Source organism: Capra hircus, chromosome 1 (genome assembly GCF_001704415.2).
Source record: "Capra hircus breed San Clemente chromosome 1, ASM170441v1, whole genome shotgun sequence".
NCBI classification, from domain to species: Eukaryota; Metazoa; Chordata; class Mammalia; order Artiodactyla; family Bovidae; genus Capra; species Capra hircus.
The window spans coordinates 66,087,175-66,105,533 of record NC_030808.1 but is presented as its reverse complement, the minus strand read 5'-3'; the positions used below and the strand labels follow the sequence as shown (position 1 = coordinate 66,105,533).

General features: G+C 38.6%; 1 protein-coding gene across 1 annotated transcript in view; it reads right to left on the bottom strand.

The window, feature by feature from the left end:
• Positions 1 to 18,359, bottom strand: part of LOC102184002 (solute carrier family 15 member 2) — a 49,253-nt gene that overhangs the window by 26,218 nt on the left and 4,676 nt on the right. Inside the window, exons 2-5 of the mRNA XM_005675013.3 lie at positions 4,344 to 4,517; positions 2,417 to 2,504; positions 1,625 to 1,766; positions 526 to 618 (exon numbers count right to left, since the gene is read on the bottom strand). Coding sequence (XP_005675070.2) covers positions 526 to 618; positions 1,625 to 1,766; positions 2,417 to 2,504; positions 4,344 to 4,481 — 461 coding nt within the window. The 5' untranslated portion in view covers positions 4,482 to 4,517. The remainder of the gene's footprint in view (positions 1 to 525; positions 619 to 1,624; positions 1,767 to 2,416; positions 2,505 to 4,343; positions 4,518 to 18,359) is intronic.

Sequence of the window (18,359 nt, the reverse complement as noted above, 5' to 3'; positions counted from 1 at the left end):
AATAACTGAACCAACAGAAATTAGAACCTATAAAGAGTTCGGCATCATAAGCATCAATAGCTTAATAAAGAGGAACAGAGCAACTGGAATATATGGACTACACAGAAACAGAAATAATCTGAGCTTTGAATGTGAATTCTACACTATATTATAAGGAAGTATCACAGACATATTTTTTTGACTGTCTAAAAGAACAAAGTGTGGATGGGTGAATAGGTGAGGGAATATAGAGGATATGAAAGTTTTCATGTCTTCAAGCATATGAATAGTTTTCATGGAAAGGATACTAACTGGGCATCCTACAAGTCCCCAAATATTTAATAAAAACAAATGAGCTCAGATAATGCAGGAAAGAGTTCAACTAATCAATTTTTTTCTCAATCAATCTGGTAATAAAACAGTATGTTAGAAATAAAGGGACATCTCTGGTAAGAAGATAGAGAAACATCTATAATGAATGCATGTGACATCTACCTGTCCAGTGAAGAAAAAGTGGTTCAGTTTTTATTCCATAATTTTACTCACATGTGTAAATTTTGTCCCGCCAGTATTGGTAAGGCACTCATAGATTTGATCACATGGCCAAGCACATACACCAAGGAGAGATAGATGATTGTCCTGTTGAAAGAGTTAAATCAATCAGTCTACAAACAGAATTCAGATATTTGAGTAATATAGACTCAGAATTTATACTGTTCTCAGTGCCAGGATAAATGAAGCAGGAGGAGGGAGAGTTGGAGGAGAAAAGAATTATCTGAGAAATGCAAACGGATTTTCCCTCAGAAATTTTTGATATTAATTAGTAAGTTCAAGGCTACAAGAAATCATGCAGTAAAGGTACTTTTTAGCTTTATTTAACCTAACATTTTCCCAAACTTATTTGACTATGAGAGTTTTATGTTCCCACATACCATTCATCAGATCCTATGCAACCAATTTTCAACAGAATGGACTTTGAAAAATGCTAATTCAGACAATTCCGGAGATGACAACACCACAGAAAATATCTGAGTGATGGATACCTGAGATCCATCTCTGGTCCATGAGGATGATGTTATAGGGAACAACTATAACATTATCCCCAAACATCTCTTGGTACTATTTTCAGAGACTTAAAATATATTGAAATGAATAGATCATTAGTCTAACTCATGAAAATATTTATTGTATTCTTAAGAAAGAAACTATAGAAGGAAGTCAGAAAAGAGAAACCGAGATGGTAAAAGAGCTGCAAAGAGGGACTTATAAGAAGATACTAAAAAGGTTGAAATGACTCAATCTGGAGAAGAGGTGGACAGTATATCAAATTACTATTAATACATTGAATTTGTTGTCAACTATCTCTGTCACCTGAGATCAGAACAAGAATTGGTCTTAAACTTCAGAATGGAAGGTTAAAATTAGATACAAGAAAAAACCCCTCCTGACGGAAAAGGGGATAAAAATATTGGAAACACTGATTATGAAGAGACAAAACCTTTCTGTATTGTCAGTCTGACAGAGATTCTTATTTGTCATGGATGACACAAGTATATTCTTGCTTGGAAGCGAGAGGCTAGAAGTGATAGTCTCTGCGCAATTAATTGATGAAACTTCTTGGAACATGACCTCCCATCGTCCTTACTTGAATTTTCCCAACCATGAGTCAGCAATGGCTGCTCCCAAGATGGGAGTGAAATAACAGAGGCTGCTGAAGGCGTGGTACACAGATGCGGAAGAGTCTTCACTCCAGTTCAGGTAATACAGGAAATACAGGGTCAGCACAGCTAAGCCAAAAAAAAAAAAAAAAGAGAGAGCCAAAACAAAATAGATACATTAAAATATTTATGGAAGAAAAGAACATTTGATAAGATCTTTGAAGGTGATCTTGACCTTCAACAGTCCAATCTATGAAGCAACTGAGGAGTGACTGTTGGGCAGTAGAAGGGCCCTTGGGAATTGTGGTAGTAAAAGGGGCTATGCTTAGTCTACAAACGCAATACTGCCTTCAGTCTTTGTGCGTATATCATCATTTAGGTGAATCTGAAAGATAAAATGGGGCTTCTAATATTCCTTCCTTCTCCTTCCCCCAAGAATCGGACACGACTTAGTGACTAAACCACCACTCTCCTTCCCAGCAACACTATAATCCATAGACCTGAAGGACAGAAATGAATGCCACTGGTGAGAGTTTTTCCACTTATATTCTCATAGGCTGTATTCTGGTTTCCAATACTTTCCTTTCTGGTTTTGGTCTTTATGAGTTAGTAGGTGAAATCCCATCAGGTATTTTTGGGGACGTCTTCACCAAAGGAAAGGACAAACTGGATGAAGGCAGAAAGAATAGATAAGGGAAATAAGTGCATATAAGATAGGCTGTTACAAACATAGGGTGAGAATGAGTGGAGAAAAGTAGGACTTGGGGACACAAAATTACCTTTCATGCCATAATAGGAAAAGCGCTCACAGAATTCATTCACCACAATGAAGACAATACTCAGTGGATAGTTGGAACCACAGATTTTCTAGGAAACAAAAAGATACTGATTCAAGCATGAACAATATTTCCCTGTTTAGACCATTATACTGTTTCACAACAGAAAAAACCATTTAAGTCACCATGATAGGTCATGCGAAGCAATGGTCCCTACTCTTCATGAAACAGCCAGTATCATATTAAAAGTGCTTGCATTGCTGATTTAGCACTCAGAGAAACCATTCTGAATATTCCTTTGTCCATCATTCATTTAATTATATGCAACTGCCCAGGCATTTCTTGATACTAGACACCAGGACTTGTTCATCTTTCCACAAGCACTAAATGGAAAGCCTGGGGCACTGGGCAAGAGAATAATCATCCTTATTTCTAGGAACATAACAAAGAGTTGGCCTCTAGAGCATGTGATATCCAGGTAGTTACACTCAGATGTCAGTCCCCTGTTTAGCTCCACTGTGTAGATTAATCTTTCTGTCTCCACTTGCGCATTCATTGTGCTGGGAAGAATCTTAGCAATATGAAGACTTTTTGCCAGGCACAGAACCCAATACAGATTCCTAAAGGTAAGATGATTGGTCCCCTTCACCATGGGCAGAGGATTCCTAAATCCTGTCAAATTAAATGTCCATTCCATCTATGAAATAGAGATTCTGTAACATTTTCACACTAATCCTTTTGGGCATTAAAAGGACTATGCTATTCAATGCACTGTATCAGTCAGAATAAAAGGAATATCATGTTTTATTTCAAATCCCTACCCATTATGATAGTCCAACCAACATGAGAGATGGAAGTATGTGTCCTTGGTTCAACTGAATCTTATCATGAGATTTTCTTTTAGTTGTTTTTTCATATACCTAAGATGTATGCATGTATATATATGTATAAGTAATGTACAAGATGTATATGTACATACATCTTTGTAAGCAGCCTTAAATTCTTTGGGAGCAGAAGATATATGACTAATTAAATAAATGATAAATCAATAAATTAATATACTCATTCTTTTATCCATATGGATAAACAGCCCTCCAAAATATGAATATATATTAATATATAATAAAAAGTTGCTTGAAAGAGAATAGTCTTTTTATTTTTCCAGTTCACAGCTTAAGAGTCATGCAACCTGAAGTTTACGTAACACGCTTCTACTAGCTGTGTAACACTGTCACTGGTGGTACTCAGATACTGATCCAGTCATTGCCACTACACCTACCTTTCCATTTTAGTTTTGTTATTCCAAAAGACTACCATATCTAGGATACTACTTAATACTACTTCTTTGCTTGTAGTAAGAACTCAATAATACTTGCTGTAGGCTCTCTTCTTACAGGATTTTGATACGAGGATTAAATCCCAAGTGTATAAAATAAAACATTATTGTTACTTCCTTGTTTCTCTGTCCTTTTGCCTACTGTAAACTGGAACACAGTAAGAGAGGCCAAATCTATTCTAAAACTTCTCTTGGTGTCCAGCATAGACTCTGTGTACAGGGGAAATTAAGGGCTGAGTTTTGGAGGTTTTTTTTGGAAAAGAAAGAACAATCATGTACAGTTCTCTAGAAAGAGTATTTGCCAAGTTTTCATGGACATGCAAATTGTTTTTTCTTAGAAACTCAGAATATACAATGAAATACAGCCAAGTCCTAGATACCCACTGAAGAACTCTGACCACCTCCTGCTGCTGCTTCCTCTCCTAAGTTAAAAGAAACTCCTGTTTAGATCTGGTTTACAGGTTCATTCTAATTCCAAGAGAGAAAAGTTTTTAATATCTAATACAGCTCAACCTGAAGCTGCGGGGGCCAAGGAGGAGAACCAACAGAGTACATCTGTTCCTGCAAGAGGCAGAGATGAATCCCAGGACTCACCGGAGATGGTTTCTTTGGAAAGTTGGAGGACTGAGGTGGTACCTCTTCAGTGGAGACAGGCAAAAAAAGAGTTTCCTTGGATTCATTTTTCTGGAAGGGATTCATGGTTGGCTCCTCACTCTCTCTCTCCCCAAGCATTTGGCTTTGGTAGGCAGTTGGGACAGCTGACAGCTACTGTGAAAAAGGAGGATTAGGTTTAACCCTGTGCCCAGTGAGTGTCCCACTTTAGCAGCTGCCTGCAAAGCAGGAAGCTATAGAAGAAAGGATTGGGTCTCAAAGACTAATTCAAAAGAATGTTTACATAAAAGGTAGAGGTCAGGAAAGTGAGACTAACAAATCATGGAATGAGGTAGTATAATATTGGAGAATTGCAAATGAGTGAAAATAGTTAAGAATACAATGCCTGAAGCATAGCCTGGAGCATAGATTTTAAAATCGATTTCAGGGTGATAAGAGCTGCCATTTACTGCACAGCTACTGTGGGTTTTTCCAGTAGTCATATAGGGATGTGAGAGTTGGACTATAAAGAAAGCGGAGTGCCCAAGAATTGATGTTTTTGAACTGTGGTGTTCGAGAAGACTCTTGAGAGTCCCTTGGACAGCAAGGAGATCCAACCAGTCCATCCTAAAGGAAATCAGTCCTGAATATTCATTGGAAGGAATGATGCTGAAGCTGAAACTCCAATACTTTGGCCACCTGATGTGAAGAATTGACTCATTGGAAAAGACTCTGATGCTGGGAAAGATTGAAGGCGGGAGAAGAAGGGGATGACAGAGGATGAGATGGTTGGATGGCATCATCAACTCAATGGACATGAGTTTGAGTAAACTCCAGGAGTTGGTGATAGACAGGGAGGCCTGGCGTGCTGCAGTCCATGGGGTCACAAAGAGTCAGACACGACTGAGCGACTGAACTGAACCGTGGGGAAGGTTTACATACACACACATTATATCTACATGTTCTAATTCTAACTATCCTCATTTTACAGGAAATAATGTCTCAAGAGGTTGTGTTAGTAGTCCAAGGTCAGGTGGCCAGTAAGTAGCAGATCTGGAATTTTCACTATGCCATTACAGATAGATTAGTATCAGTATCGCCTAAGGCCATTACTTAAGAATGAAATCAATGGAGATAGAAACATAGGAACATAGAGAAACTGAAATGCATTGAAGAAGGAAAGTTATTTCCAAGCTGAATTTGGACAGATCAAAAAATGTTGATTTTTGGTTTTCAATATTATAAAGTTCAGCTAGAAGAAAAATGGAGACTAAACCAAAAAAGAAGCCAGGAAACAGGAGAATGCATTATTTTATTTTAGAATAGGATATCCTAAGACTTTATCCCTCATCAGAGATGGAAGGAATCTTAAATCTAAAGGAGAACATATGTTTAGCAAGGTGTATGAATACAAAATCACCACATAGAAATTAACTGTATTTAAATATCAGCAAAAACAGATAGAAGAGAGAATTTTAAAAATTATACCAGCTAATAGCATAAAAAATACCAAGGAATAAATGTATTGAAAGATATTGATAGTAAACACTAAAACATTATTGAAAGAAATTAAAATGTCCAAATAAATGGAGAGACATACCACGCTCATGATTTGGAAGGCTCAGTAAAGATGTGAGAAATCCCCAAACCAATCTATGTTTGCAAGACAAAGTCCAACAGGTCTGTGAGTGTAGAAAATGATGAGTTGATTTTTAAAATGCATATGGAGATACAAAAAGCCAAGAACAGCAAAGGCAACCCTGAAGAACAATAATGGCAGATGTGTGCTACTCAGTATGTGTATGTGTGAAGTAGCTCAGTCGTGTCCAACTCTTTGCGACCCCATGGACTGTAGCCTACTCTGTCAATGGGATTTTCCAGGCAAGAATACTGGAGTGGGTTGCCATTTCCTTTTCCAGGGGATCTTCCCAGCCCAGGGATCGAACCCAGGTCTCCCACATTGCAAGCAGATGCTTTATCATCTTAGCCACCAGGGAAGAGCTACTACTAGCACTGCTCGTTAGGAAACCAATTATAAAGCTATAGTAATTTTTTTTTTTTAATTTTAAAATCTTTAATTCTTACATGCGTTCCCAAACATGAACCCCCCTCCCACCTCCCTCCCCATAACATCTCTCTGGGTCATCCCCATGCACCAGCTCCAAGCATGCTGTATCCTGCATCAGACATAGACTGGCGATTCAATTCTTACATGATAGTATACATGTTAGAATGTCATTCTCCCAAATCATCCCACCCTCTCCCTCTCCCTCTGAGTCCAAAAGTCCATTATACACATCTGTGTCTCTTTCCCTGTCTTGCATACAGGGTCGTCATGGCCATCTTCCTAAATTCCATATATATGTGTTAGTATACTGTATTGGTGTTTTTCTTTCTGGCTTACTTCACTCTGTATAATCGGCTCCAGTTTCATCCATCTCATCAGAACTGATTCAAATGAATTCTTTTTTTTTTTTTTTTTACGGCTGAGTAATACTCCATTGTGTATATGTAGCACAGCTTTCTTATCCATTCATCTGCTGATGGACATCTAGGTTGTTTCCATGTCCTGGCTATTATAAACAGTGCTGCGATGAACATTGGGGTACATGTGTCTCTTTCAATTCTGGTTTCCTCGGTGTGTATGCCCAGCAGTGGGATTGCTGGGTCATAAGGTAGTTCTATTTGCAATTTTTTAAGGAATCTCCACACTGTTCTCCATAGTGGCTGTACTAGTTTGCATTCCCACCAACAGTGTAGGATTATAACAGAGGGAACTAACACTAAGATAGACAAGGCAACCAATGTAACAGAGCAGAGCGCAGAAAAAGACAATTGAGGCATCACTGAGGACAAGCATGACATTGCAGTGCAGTGGAGAAAATGACAGTGTTTTCAGTGAAAAAGAACACCATGTGGATACTCATAATATATTTACCCTTATTTTACATCATGCATAAAACTCAGTTCTATATAGATTACAGATATAACTGTTAAAATTTAAAAAATTAAGCTTTTAGAGGAAAACATAAGAGAACATCCTTATGACTGTATAAGCCAAGGTTTTTTAAATAAAACATTAATGGCAATCATAAAAGAAAAACAACTGATATATGGGACAGTATTCTCAGCCTCCCCATCCATCACCAATGCCCGGAATTTACTCAAACTCATGTCCATTGAGTTGGTGATGCCATCCTGAGAGAGTCAATTCCCAGGCAGGTTAATAAGAAGTCTGGGGTTCCCAGAGGAGGAGAGAGGGGTCTGGTGTTTTCAAGGAGGAGGAAAGGACACATTTTTTTTTTTTCCTCTACATTCTTTAGTCTTAGTCACATAAAATGGTTTTTTTTCCTTAATCCCAGAACTGATGATTACACAACAAACAACTCAGTTTAAACTCTGTACTAAGGATTATATAACAACAATGTATCCTGCTTGAGGACAGTTTCTCCTTCCTGAATACCTTCTGACTAATCCTGATATCTTAGAATGTATATTACTGGAGTGGGTCTGGTAGGATCTTTCTATTGTTAAATTGTAATCCTGTTATCCTAAAATGTAACTTGTGGGAGTGGGTCTGGTAAAGTTTTCACAAATTCTTTTGATTTATTGTAATAACTAATTTTAAATGTATATAACTCCCTTGCTAACACTGGCAGGGGGTGCAGGGGGGCACTCTCCATCTCCCTTCTGATGTCTATGTCAGAAGCTTTCTCTGTCCCTTTTCTTACTTTCATAAAACTGCTACACAAAAGCTCTTGAGTGATCAAGCCTGGTCTCTGGTCCCAAAGCTAAATCTTCTTTGGAGATCATGAATCCAACATTGTTCACCATAAGCTATCAATCCAACCATCTCATCCTCTGTCGGTCCCCTTCTCCCACCTTCAATCTTTCTCAGCATTTTTCCACTTAAAGATACCATTAAGAGTAAAATGAAAACTCACAAAGTGGGAGAAAATATTCACATTACTTTACATATAATGTCAGAGGATTTGTGTCCATACTTATAAGTCACTTCAAAAATCAATAACAAGATTCATATTCAGATTTTCAAGTCTTTTGCAATTATAAATAATACTGCACTAATAGCCTTGCAAATAAATTGAATGCATCTGTAGAACGAATTTCTGGAAGTACAATTGCTGTAACATAAAATGTTTTTAAATTTTTTAGAACTGCCGATTCATTTCCTATTTTCTATTGAGTTGTTTGTTCCCTTCTTGCAAGTTTGTAAGATTTACTTTTATATAGTTTATATTAATTCTCTATCACCCTCTATGTTGCAAATATGATTTTTTGTAGACTTTTAAAATTAAATATAACTTAAAAGGCACAACTGTAAACCTCAGTACTTCTTACATATGTGTAACTCATACAGCCACCACACAGGTAAGACTATATATATATTTAATAAATATTTACTTATAATAAATATAATAATATATATTACATATATTATGTATTAAGCTACTCCTATGAATTGAGTCACTCCCTTTGAAGAAATGTAAAATTTAAAAAATATGTCAGGAAAAAAGTGATAGGAAGCTATATTTAAAACATTAGCAAAATATTGATAATTGTTACAGCTCAGTAAGTTCATTATACTATTCTATTTTTCATAATTAAAGGTTAAAGAATCCTGGTTCATTACTAATAAACTGTATCTATCTCCATGTTCCTCTTCTATCCTTTGTCCCTGCCTCTCTCAACCCTAATGAATTTTTTGCTTCTCATTCACTTATTTTATCCCACATAAGTGTATCCCTAAACAAACAATATATTGTTATAAATGCTTGGTTTTGAACTTTTAAAAAAGACATTAAATTTTTAAAGCTCTGATTACAATAATTTTGTCAAATACAATAGTAATATTAGGTCAAGTTAGAAAAGGGTGACTTCTGAAAAGACTAAAGGGCATATCATACATTTTAAAATTTGACAAGCACTAAAGCTTTAACACATGACCACAAAAAGGGGTATGAGATAAATTGGTAATTGAGGATGCCATTAAAAAAAAGGGGGGTAAGTTAGAGAACTTTAAGAGCTTGGGACACAAAATGATGAAACCGAAAGAAAGGAACAGTATTTTCTAAGACAAAAATGATCCATAGAAAGCCAAACATGCATAGCATATAGACGAGGACACAGCTGGAGTGGCCCTACAAGAGTGAGATGTGCATCACTTAGAAGCCCTGGTAAGGTAGAGAGCCAGAAGCATGGTCATAACAAAACTAAGTTGGGCCTACTTGGCTGGCAAGTATATTTTTCATATGTCTTGGCTGAAAACAAGTGAGTAAGATACCCCAATAAGCAACCCAAGAGTTCCAAATTACATTAAAGAGATTCATCCAATATATCCTTAAAAATACTTGTATTCTTACTTAGAATAGAAAACATTTAAAAATACAATTCATTATTGTACACTGAGTTTCTGAAGGAGGAGAACTGGCTTAGAAATATTTTTATTGCTCCAATCAACTAAAGTATTAAGCTCTTCAATACACAGATACTCAATGAATGTTGAATATGTACATATTAAAATCATAAACAAGTTAAATAAGCCATCGCAGTCCCTGTATCTGTCTTCTATACTCTGAACAAGTTTTTCTCATTAAATTTTTTTTCCTCATTAAACTGAGCACCATCTTATTTTAAACTTCCATTTGTGTCTCTTATTTTATATCCACCCAAAGTGGTATTAGACTACTAAGGTGCCAGGAAACTCCTAAGCATATGAACTGTCTTTTCCCCTGATTAACTATTGAACACATCTACCACCTCCATTCATCAGATCAGTCGCTCAGTCATGTCTGACTCTTTGCGACCCCATGGACTGCAGCACACCAGGCTTCCCTGTTCATCACCAACTCCTGGAGCTTGCTCAAACTCATGTACATCGAGTCGGTGAGGCCATCCAAGTATCTCATCCTCTCTTGCCCCCTTCTCCTCCTGCCTTCAATCTTTCCCAGCATCAGGGTCTTTTCCAATGAGTCAGTTCTGTGCATTAGGTGGTCAGTGTATTGGAGCTGTAGCTTCAGCCTCAGTCCTTCCAATGAATATTCAGGACTGATTTCCTTTAGGATAGACTGGTTTGATATCCTTGCAGTCCCAGGTAGTCTCAAAAGTCTTCTCCAATACCACAGGTCAAAAGCATCAATTCTTCATCACTCAACCTTCTTTATGGTCCAACTCTCACATCCATACATGACTACTGGAAAAACCATAACTTTGACTATATGGACCTTTCTTGGCAAAGTAATGTCTCTGCTATTTAATATGCTGTCTAGGTTTGTCATAGCTTTTCTTCCAAGGAGCAGGCATCCTTTAATTTCATGGTTGTAGTCACCATCTGCAGTGATTTGGAACCCAAGAAAATAAAGTCTCTCACTGTTTCCATTTTCTCCCCATCTATTTGCCATGCAGTGAAGAGCTGACTCATTGGAAAAGACTCTGATGCTGGGAGGGATTAGGGGCAGGAGAAGAAGGGGACGACAGAGGATGAGATGGCTGGATGGCATCACTGACTCGATGGACGCGAGTCTGAGTGAACTCTGGGAGTTTGTGATGAACAGGGAGGCCTGGCATGCTGCGATTCATGGGGTCGCAAAGAGTCAGACACGACTGAGCGACGGAACTGAACTGATGAGACCAAATGCCATTATCTTCGTTTTCTTAAAGTTGAGTTTTAAGCTAGCTTTTTCACTCCCCTCTTAACACTTTCATCAAGAGACTCTTTATTATTTTTTAAATTTTTTAAATTAATTATTTTAATTGGAGGCTAATTACTTTAAATATTGTAGTGGTTTTTGCCATACATTGACATGAATCAGCCATGGGTGTACATGTGTCCCCCATTCTGAACTCCCCTCCTACCTCCTTCCCCATCCCATTCCTCAGAGTTGTCCTAGTGCATCAGCTTTGAGTGCCCTGTTTTATGCATTGAACTTGGACTGGTGATCTATTTCATATATGGTAATATACATGTTTCAGTGTTATTCTTTCAAATCATCCCACCCTCACCTTCTCCCACAGAGTCCAAAAGTCTGTTCTTTACATCTGTGTCCAAGAGGCTCTTTAGTTCTTCACTTTCTGCCATAAGGGTGGTGTCATCAGCATATCTGAGGTTATTGATATTTCTCCCGGCAACCTTGATTTTCAGCTTGTGATTCATCCACCCCAACATTTTGCATGACATACTCTGCACATAAGTTATATAAGCAGGGTGACAATACACAGCCTTGATGTACTCCTTTCCCAAGTTGGAACCAATCCGTTGTTCCATGTCCAGTTCTAACTGTTGCTTCTTGACTTGCATACAGATTTCTCAGGAGGCAAGTCAGGTGGCCTGGTATTTCCATCTCTTTAAGAATTTTCCACCATCTCCACATTCACTGCTATAACCCAACTTCAGCACCCAGTCATCAGCTCACCTACATTACTGTTATCCTCCTCCCTATTCTCCTTCTAGTTTTGTTTCCCATTTGCTGACAGGCAAATCTAGCATGCTGGACTATGAACTGTTTTGTTTAGTCGCCCAGTTGTGTCCAACTCTTCGCGACCCAGAGGACTGCAGTGCACCAGGCCTCACTGTCCCTCACTATCTCCCAAAGTTTGACCAAGTTTATGTCCATCGATTTGGTGATGCCATCTAGCCATCTCATCCTCTGATGTCCTCTTCTCTTCCTGCCTTCAATCTTTCCCAGCATCATGGACTTTTCCAATGAGTTAGCTGTTCGCATTGGATAACCAAAATACTGGAATTTCAGCTTCAGCATCACTCCTTCCAATGAGCATTCAGGATTGATTTGCCTTAAGATTGATTGGTTTGATCTCCTTGCTGTCCAAGGGACTTTCAGGAGTCTTCTCTAGCACCACAGTTTGAAGTCCAGTTCTTTGTCACTCCACCTTCTTTACCATCCAGCTCTCACAAACTTACGTGACCACCAGAAAGACCATAGTCTTGACTCTAGGGACCTTTGTCTGCAGAATAATGTCTCTGCTTTTCAACATACTGTCTAGGTTTGTCATAGCTTTCCTGCCAAGTAGCAAATGTCTTCTGAGTTCATGGCTGCAGTCACCAAATTGGGAAAGGAGTACATCAAGGATATATATTGTTACAGCTACAAAAGTGATTTTAGAGCCCAAGAAGAGGAAATCTGTCACTACTTCCACCTTTCCCCCCTCTATTTGCCATGAAGTAATGGGGCCATTAAATATTAAGAAGATGTGGCAACAATACCCAGAAGAACTGTACAAAAAAGATCTTCATGACCAAGATAATCATGATGGTGTGATCACTCACCTAGAGCCAGACATCCTGGAATGTGAAAACAGGTGGGCCTTAGAAAGCATCACTACAAACAAAGCTAGTGGAGGTGATGGAATTCCAGTTGAGCTGTTTCAAATCCTGGAAGATGATGCTGTGAAAGTGCTACACTCAATATGCCAGCAAATCTGGAAAACTCAGCAGTGGCCACAGGACTGGAAAAGGTCAGTTTTCATTCCAATCCCAAAGAAAGGCAATGCCAAAGAATGCTCAAACTACTGCACAATTGCACTCATCTCACACGCTAGTAAAGTAATGCTCAAAATTCTCCAAGCCAGGCTTCAGTAATACGTGAACTGTGAACTTCCAGATGTTCATGCTGGTTTTAGAAAGGGCAGAGGAACCAGAGATCAAATTGCCAACATCCGGTGGATCATGGAAAAAGCAAGAGAGTTCCAGAAAAAAAGTCTATTTCTGCTTTATTGACTACGCCAAAGCCTCTGACTGTGTGGATCACAATAAACTGGAAAATTCTGAAAGAGATGGAAATACCAAACCACCTGCCTCTTGAGAAACTTATATGCAGGTCAGGAAGCAACAGTTAGAACTGGACATGGAACAACAGACTGGTCCCAAATAGGAAAAGGAATACATCAAGGCTGTATATTGTCACCCTGCTTATTTAACTTATATGCAGAGTACATCATGAGAAACACTGGGCTGGAAGAAGCACAAGCTGGAATCAAGATTGCTGGGAGAAATATCAATCACCTCAGATATGCAGATGACACCACCCTTATGGCAGAAAGTGAAGAGGAACTAAAAAGCCTCTTGATGAAGAAGAATGTGGAGAGTGAAAAAGTTGGCTTAAAGCTCAACATTCAGAAAACAAAGATCATGGCATCTGGTCCCATCACTTCATGGGAAATAGATGGGGAAACAGTGGAAACAGTGTCAGACTTTATTTTCGGGGGCTCCAAAATCACTGCTGATGGTGATTGCAGCCATGAAATTCAAAGATGCTTACTCCTTGGAAGGAAAGTTATGACCAGCATAGACAGCATATTAGAAAGCAGAGACATTACTTTGCCAACAAAGGTCTGACTAGTCAAGGCTATGGTTTTTCCAATAGTCATGTATGGATGTGAGAGTTGGACTGTGAAGAAAGCTGAGCACCAAAGAATTGATGCTTTTGAACTGTGGTGTTGGAGAAGACTTTTGAGAGTCCCTTGGACTGCAAGGAGATCCAACCAGTCTATTCTAAAGGAGATCAGTCCTGGGATTTCTTTGGAAGGAATGATGCTAAAGCTGAAACTCCAGTACTTTGGCCACCTCATGCGAAGAGTTGACGTATTGGAAAAGACTCTGATGCTGGGAAGGATTGGGGGGCAGGAGGAGAAGGGGACGATAGAGGATGAGATGGCTAGATGGCATCACCGACTCGATGGACGTGAGTTTGAGTGAACTCCGGGAGTTGGTGATGGACAGGGAGGTGGCATGCTGCGATTCATGGGGTCACAAAGAGTTGGAATTGACTGAGTGACTGAACTGAACTGAATCAGGCCATATGGGCTTCCCTGGTACCTCAGCTGGTAAACAGTCTGCCTCCTATGCAGGAGACCCCTATTCGATTCCTGGGTCAGGAAGTTCCCCTGGAGAAGGGATAGGCTACCCACTCCCATGTTCTTGGGCTTCCCTGGTGGCTCAGAGAGTAAAGAATCTGCTTGCTATACGGGACACCTAGGTCAATTCCCACCTAGGTTGGGAAGATCCCCTGGAGGAGGCCATGACAACAGACTTCAGTAGTCTGCCTCTCCAGAATTCCCAGGGACAGAGGAGCCTGGTGGGCTATAGTCCATGGGGTTGCAAAGAATTGTACATGACTAAGCGACTAAGCACAGCATGGAAAATGGAGCCAGATGCCATGATCTTAGTTTTTTTTTAATATTTAGTTTTAAGCCAGCTCTGTCACTCTCCTCCTTCACTCTCATGAAGAGGCCCTTTAGTTCCTCTTCACTTTGTGCCATTAGAGTGGTATCATCTGCATATCTGAAGTTGCTGATGTTTCTCCTGTCTATTCTGATTCCAGCTTGTAAATCATCCAGCCTAGCATTTCTCTTGATGTGCTCAGCATATAGATTTAAAAAAACAGGGTGACAGCAGACAGCCCTGTCATACTTCTTTCTCAATCTTGAGCCAATCAGTTGTTCCATACAGGGTTTTAACTGTTACTTTTTGATCAGCATACAGTTTTCTCAGGAGACAGGTAAGATGGTATAGTATTCCCATCTCTTTAAGAACTTTCCACAGTTTATTAGAATGAATAACAGGAAGAAAAGGAATCAGTAATGGAATGTAAGAGTACAATAGTACTCCCAAAGAAACACAAGGGAATCAAAGAAAAAGAAAAGAAAGAAGAGATGCTTTATAAAACAAAGAACAAAAAAGAAAAAAAATTAACATAACGAATAACACATACTATAAGAGAAATAAAAATCAAGTGTATCAACTTTGAACTAAATGTTGATAGAATTCTCCTAATAAAAATAGAAAGTGTCAAACTGTTTAAAAATGAAACACAAAATACACCATTAACAAAAGATATAGTTAAAACAAGTGAAGTGAAGTGAAGTGAAGTGAAGTGAAGTTGCTCAGTCGTGTCCGACTCTTTGTGACCCCGTGGACTGTAGCCCACCAGGCTCCTCCGTCCATGGGATTCATCAGGCAAGAATACTGGAGTGGGTTGCCATTTCCTTCTCCAGGGGATCTTCCCAACCCAGGGATCAAACCCAGGTCTCCCACATTGCAGGAAGATGTAAAACAATGTAAGCTAAAAAGTAAAGCAAGAGACACTAAGATTTTGTGAACTTGCAAACTAAAAGAAAGCAAAGGTGGAAAAATTAGTATTAAACAAGGTGGTATTTAAGCTTAAAATCACAAAAACAAAAAACAGGGTAAAAAATTCATTATACAATGATAAAAATTTTAATTCATTTAAAAGTAAAACTATAATACGGTATTAAAATAGAACTCTAGTCCTAAAATAAGCTGAAGTCTCAAGAAAGTGGTAGGCTATTTTCCCATGGGAGTTAAGTAAATGCAAAGGAAACAATCAGAGTAGGTTCATCTTGGAAGAGTCTTTGACCAATAGGGTCATCTAGGGTGGCAGAGTAGCCATCACACGTATGGAACTTTTATTCAGTCTGAAGTCTGAGGGCCAAAGTTGTTTAGCAACCAACAGACATACATTCATTGCATAATATGATGTGTAGCTGGAAGTTTCCTGTGGGTTATTTCACTGAAGCCCAGAAAAGTATCCCACAAGATAACACTAAATATATGCCAGACTTGGACAGATCAATGACAAATTTTAAGAGTCAAGTATCTCTTTTCCTTTCAAAATTCAACATTTTGAAATTTTATACAGTCAACCATAGAGAGTTGTTTGTAAAAAAAGAGAGATTTGTAAATGCCCAATGCTGACCCGCTTAAGAATCTTCATTATTATTAGTTTCTTCTATTTGATACTACCAAAGAAAACGTAGAGGAATGAGAACTAGAAAATCTACCCTATTAAAGAATCCCTAGTACCTTAAGGTACTCTTAAAGGAATAATAAAAGTTCTATTTTATGGAATTCCTCCAGCTTCTTGGTGTTTTCACTAAGATGATGAAAGTAAGTTGATAAAGAAAATAGGAGAATCTAAATGCCTCAAACTATAATCAATACTTCCACAAAATACCCACAATATTAAGAAAAGTGAAGAAAGATAATACTCCTACTTATTTTAAAAAGTTCTATAATGAAGGGGGAAACCCCTACAAAATTTGAGAATATATAATTTTTACTATTATCCATAATAGTTCAAGGATTATATGCCCAGCAGAAAAAAATGTTTTTTGCTCTTAGAAAGTGGTAATTTGAACAATTCTCTTCCATTCCAGCTATCTGAAAGAGTCACAGGATAAAATTCAAATTCTTTTGCATTACACAGTAGGCCCTTCTTTAACTCCTGAATACCTTTCTGTCTCCCACTATGTCCTCATAGGCACCCTTTCTTACCTAGGAATAGTGACCTATATGCAGTTCTTCAAATTTTAACAGGTTCCTTGTTGCTTTGTCTTAGCCCATATCTTTCTTTTCTCTGCCTAAGAGGTCCTTCCTCTTTCCTTCACCTGGGTAATTTCAACTCATCTTCAGGAGCATTACTGATGTCTCCTCTCCCTCTCCAGGCTGAATTACCTCTCTTTTGTACTCCCATAATATTCTGTGTATACCTTTATGACAGTCCCTACATTACTAATTTGTCTCCTATCTTCCTCATTGCAGGTTTAGTTGCTAAGTCGTGTCCAACTCTTACGACCCCATGGACTGCAACCTGTCAGGTTCCCCTGTCCATGGGATTCTCCAGGCAAGAATACTGAGTGGGTTGCCATGTCCTTCTCCAGGGGATCTTCCCAACCCAGGAATTGAACCCGGGTCTCCTGCATTGCAGGCAGATTCTTTACCAACTGAGCTACGAGGGAAGCCCATATTCCTCATTGAATGATAATATTTTTAGGACACCTACCGTATCTGATCTACCTGTGTATTCTTTTCCTTTGCAGCTCCATGTGGCATATAAAATCTTAGCTTGCTGACCATGAATTAAACCTGTGCCCCCTGCATTGGAAGCTCAGAGTCTTAACCATTGGACTGTCAGGGAAGTTCCTAGTTTGTTGTTTATATAACAGGTCACATGGCCGACTATCTTTTTGATAGATTGTATTGCCAAGCCCTGATAAATGTTTTTTGAAAGTCTAAGTAAATTACATTTATTTGTACTCCTCATATACACATTATTATAACAATTCAAGAATAATGGTAACTACTATTTATTCTCTGCTGCTGCTGCTGCTGCTGCTGCTAAGTTGCTTCAGTCGTGTCCAACTCTGTGCAACCCCATAGACGGCACCCCACCAGGCTCCTCTGTCCATGGGATTTTCCAGGCACGAGTACTGGAGTGGGTTGCCATTGCCTTCTCATTTTTTCTCTACTATGCACCAAACACTGTACTAGTATGTTTTTACTATCTATTTACTATTTAATTGTGACACTCTGAAATGTAGATATCATAATTATCATTTCACATTAAGAAACTGAGGCTGAAAGCTCAGAGAATATTCCCAGACCTGCATTATATATGGTGGAGGTGGTGGAGGTCAGATTTCACATCCAGGTTTTTCTAAAACCTCAGCATATTGAACAGGAATAATTATCCAAGTACATAAAGCTAGAGTACTACTTTCTCCCCAGTAACATTAATTAGAGTATTTGTTATAAATTAGGTACACCCTGAAGGAGATTAAGAACTACAAACCTCTAGTTACATAATAAACAAGTTATGGGGATATAATATAAAGCATAGGGAACATGGTCAATGATACTGTAGTAACTTTGTATGAGGTAGATGGTTTCTAGACTTACCACAAATTTGGAAAACTCAGCAGTGGTCACAGGACTGGAAAAAAGTCAGTTTTCATTCCAATCTCAAAGAAGGGCAATGCCAAAGAACGTTCAAACTACCGCACAAATGCACTCATTTCACACGCTAGCAAGGTATGCTCAAAATCTTTCAAGCTAAGCTTCAACAGTATATGAACCAAGAACTTCCAGTTGTACAAGCTAGATTTAGAAAAGGCAGAGGGACCAGAGATAAAATTGCCAACATCTGTTGGATCATAGAAAAAGCAAGAAAATTCCAGAAAAACATC